General features: G+C 34.2%; 1 protein-coding gene across 1 annotated transcript in view; it reads right to left on the bottom strand.

Moving 5' to 3' along the window:
• LOC119592016 (NAD-dependent protein deacetylase sirtuin-1-like) overlaps positions 1-529 on the bottom strand; it is a gene marked incomplete at its 5' end in the record, with an annotated part of 4852 nt that overhangs the window by 2519 nt on the left and 1804 nt on the right. Inside the window, 1 exon segment of the mRNA XM_037940796.1 lies at positions 290-457. Within this exon segment, the coding sequence (XP_037796724.1) occupies positions 290-457 (168 nt within the window).

The raw sequence follows: 529 nt of genomic DNA, 5'->3' as shown, positions 1-529 counted from the left end.
TTTTTTTTCCTTAAATACTGCCATAGGTTAGACAAACATTTTTGAAGTAATTATCTAATTAGTCATCTTATAAATGCTATGGAATTATTGATACAATACATGTTTCTATCTAGCAATCAGAAATATATCATATATACAGTATTTAACATTCTAATATACCAAAAGCTTATCTTCTGTAACTTTCAAGAGTTATACATAATTTATATAAAAAAATATTTTAATATAACCAAGCTCATCTTACGTGGTATTTGCAGGAACCCTTCACATCACAGACACACAAATCACTTACTTGGAATCAGAGCTACTGGCCGCACTTTGAGGGAAGAGCCAATGACAATGAGTAAGTCACACTCATCCTTGTCTTCTGCCATTCTGTCATGGAACTCATCAGGTAAACCCTCTCCAAAGAAAACAATGTCTGGCTTCATTATAGGTTGCGGTGGTAACGACTGGGGATCTGTAAAGGAATTTGTGCAGTTAGGACTGCTCTACCTCTTTCCCATACAGGTTAACAAAAAATTTGCCAATA

This window comes from Penaeus monodon, chromosome 29, assembly GCF_015228065.2.
Source record: "Penaeus monodon isolate SGIC_2016 chromosome 29, NSTDA_Pmon_1, whole genome shotgun sequence".
In the NCBI taxonomy this organism is placed as follows: domain Eukaryota; kingdom Metazoa; phylum Arthropoda; class Malacostraca; order Decapoda; family Penaeidae; genus Penaeus; species Penaeus monodon.
This window is presented reverse-complemented; position numbering and strand designations above follow the sequence as displayed.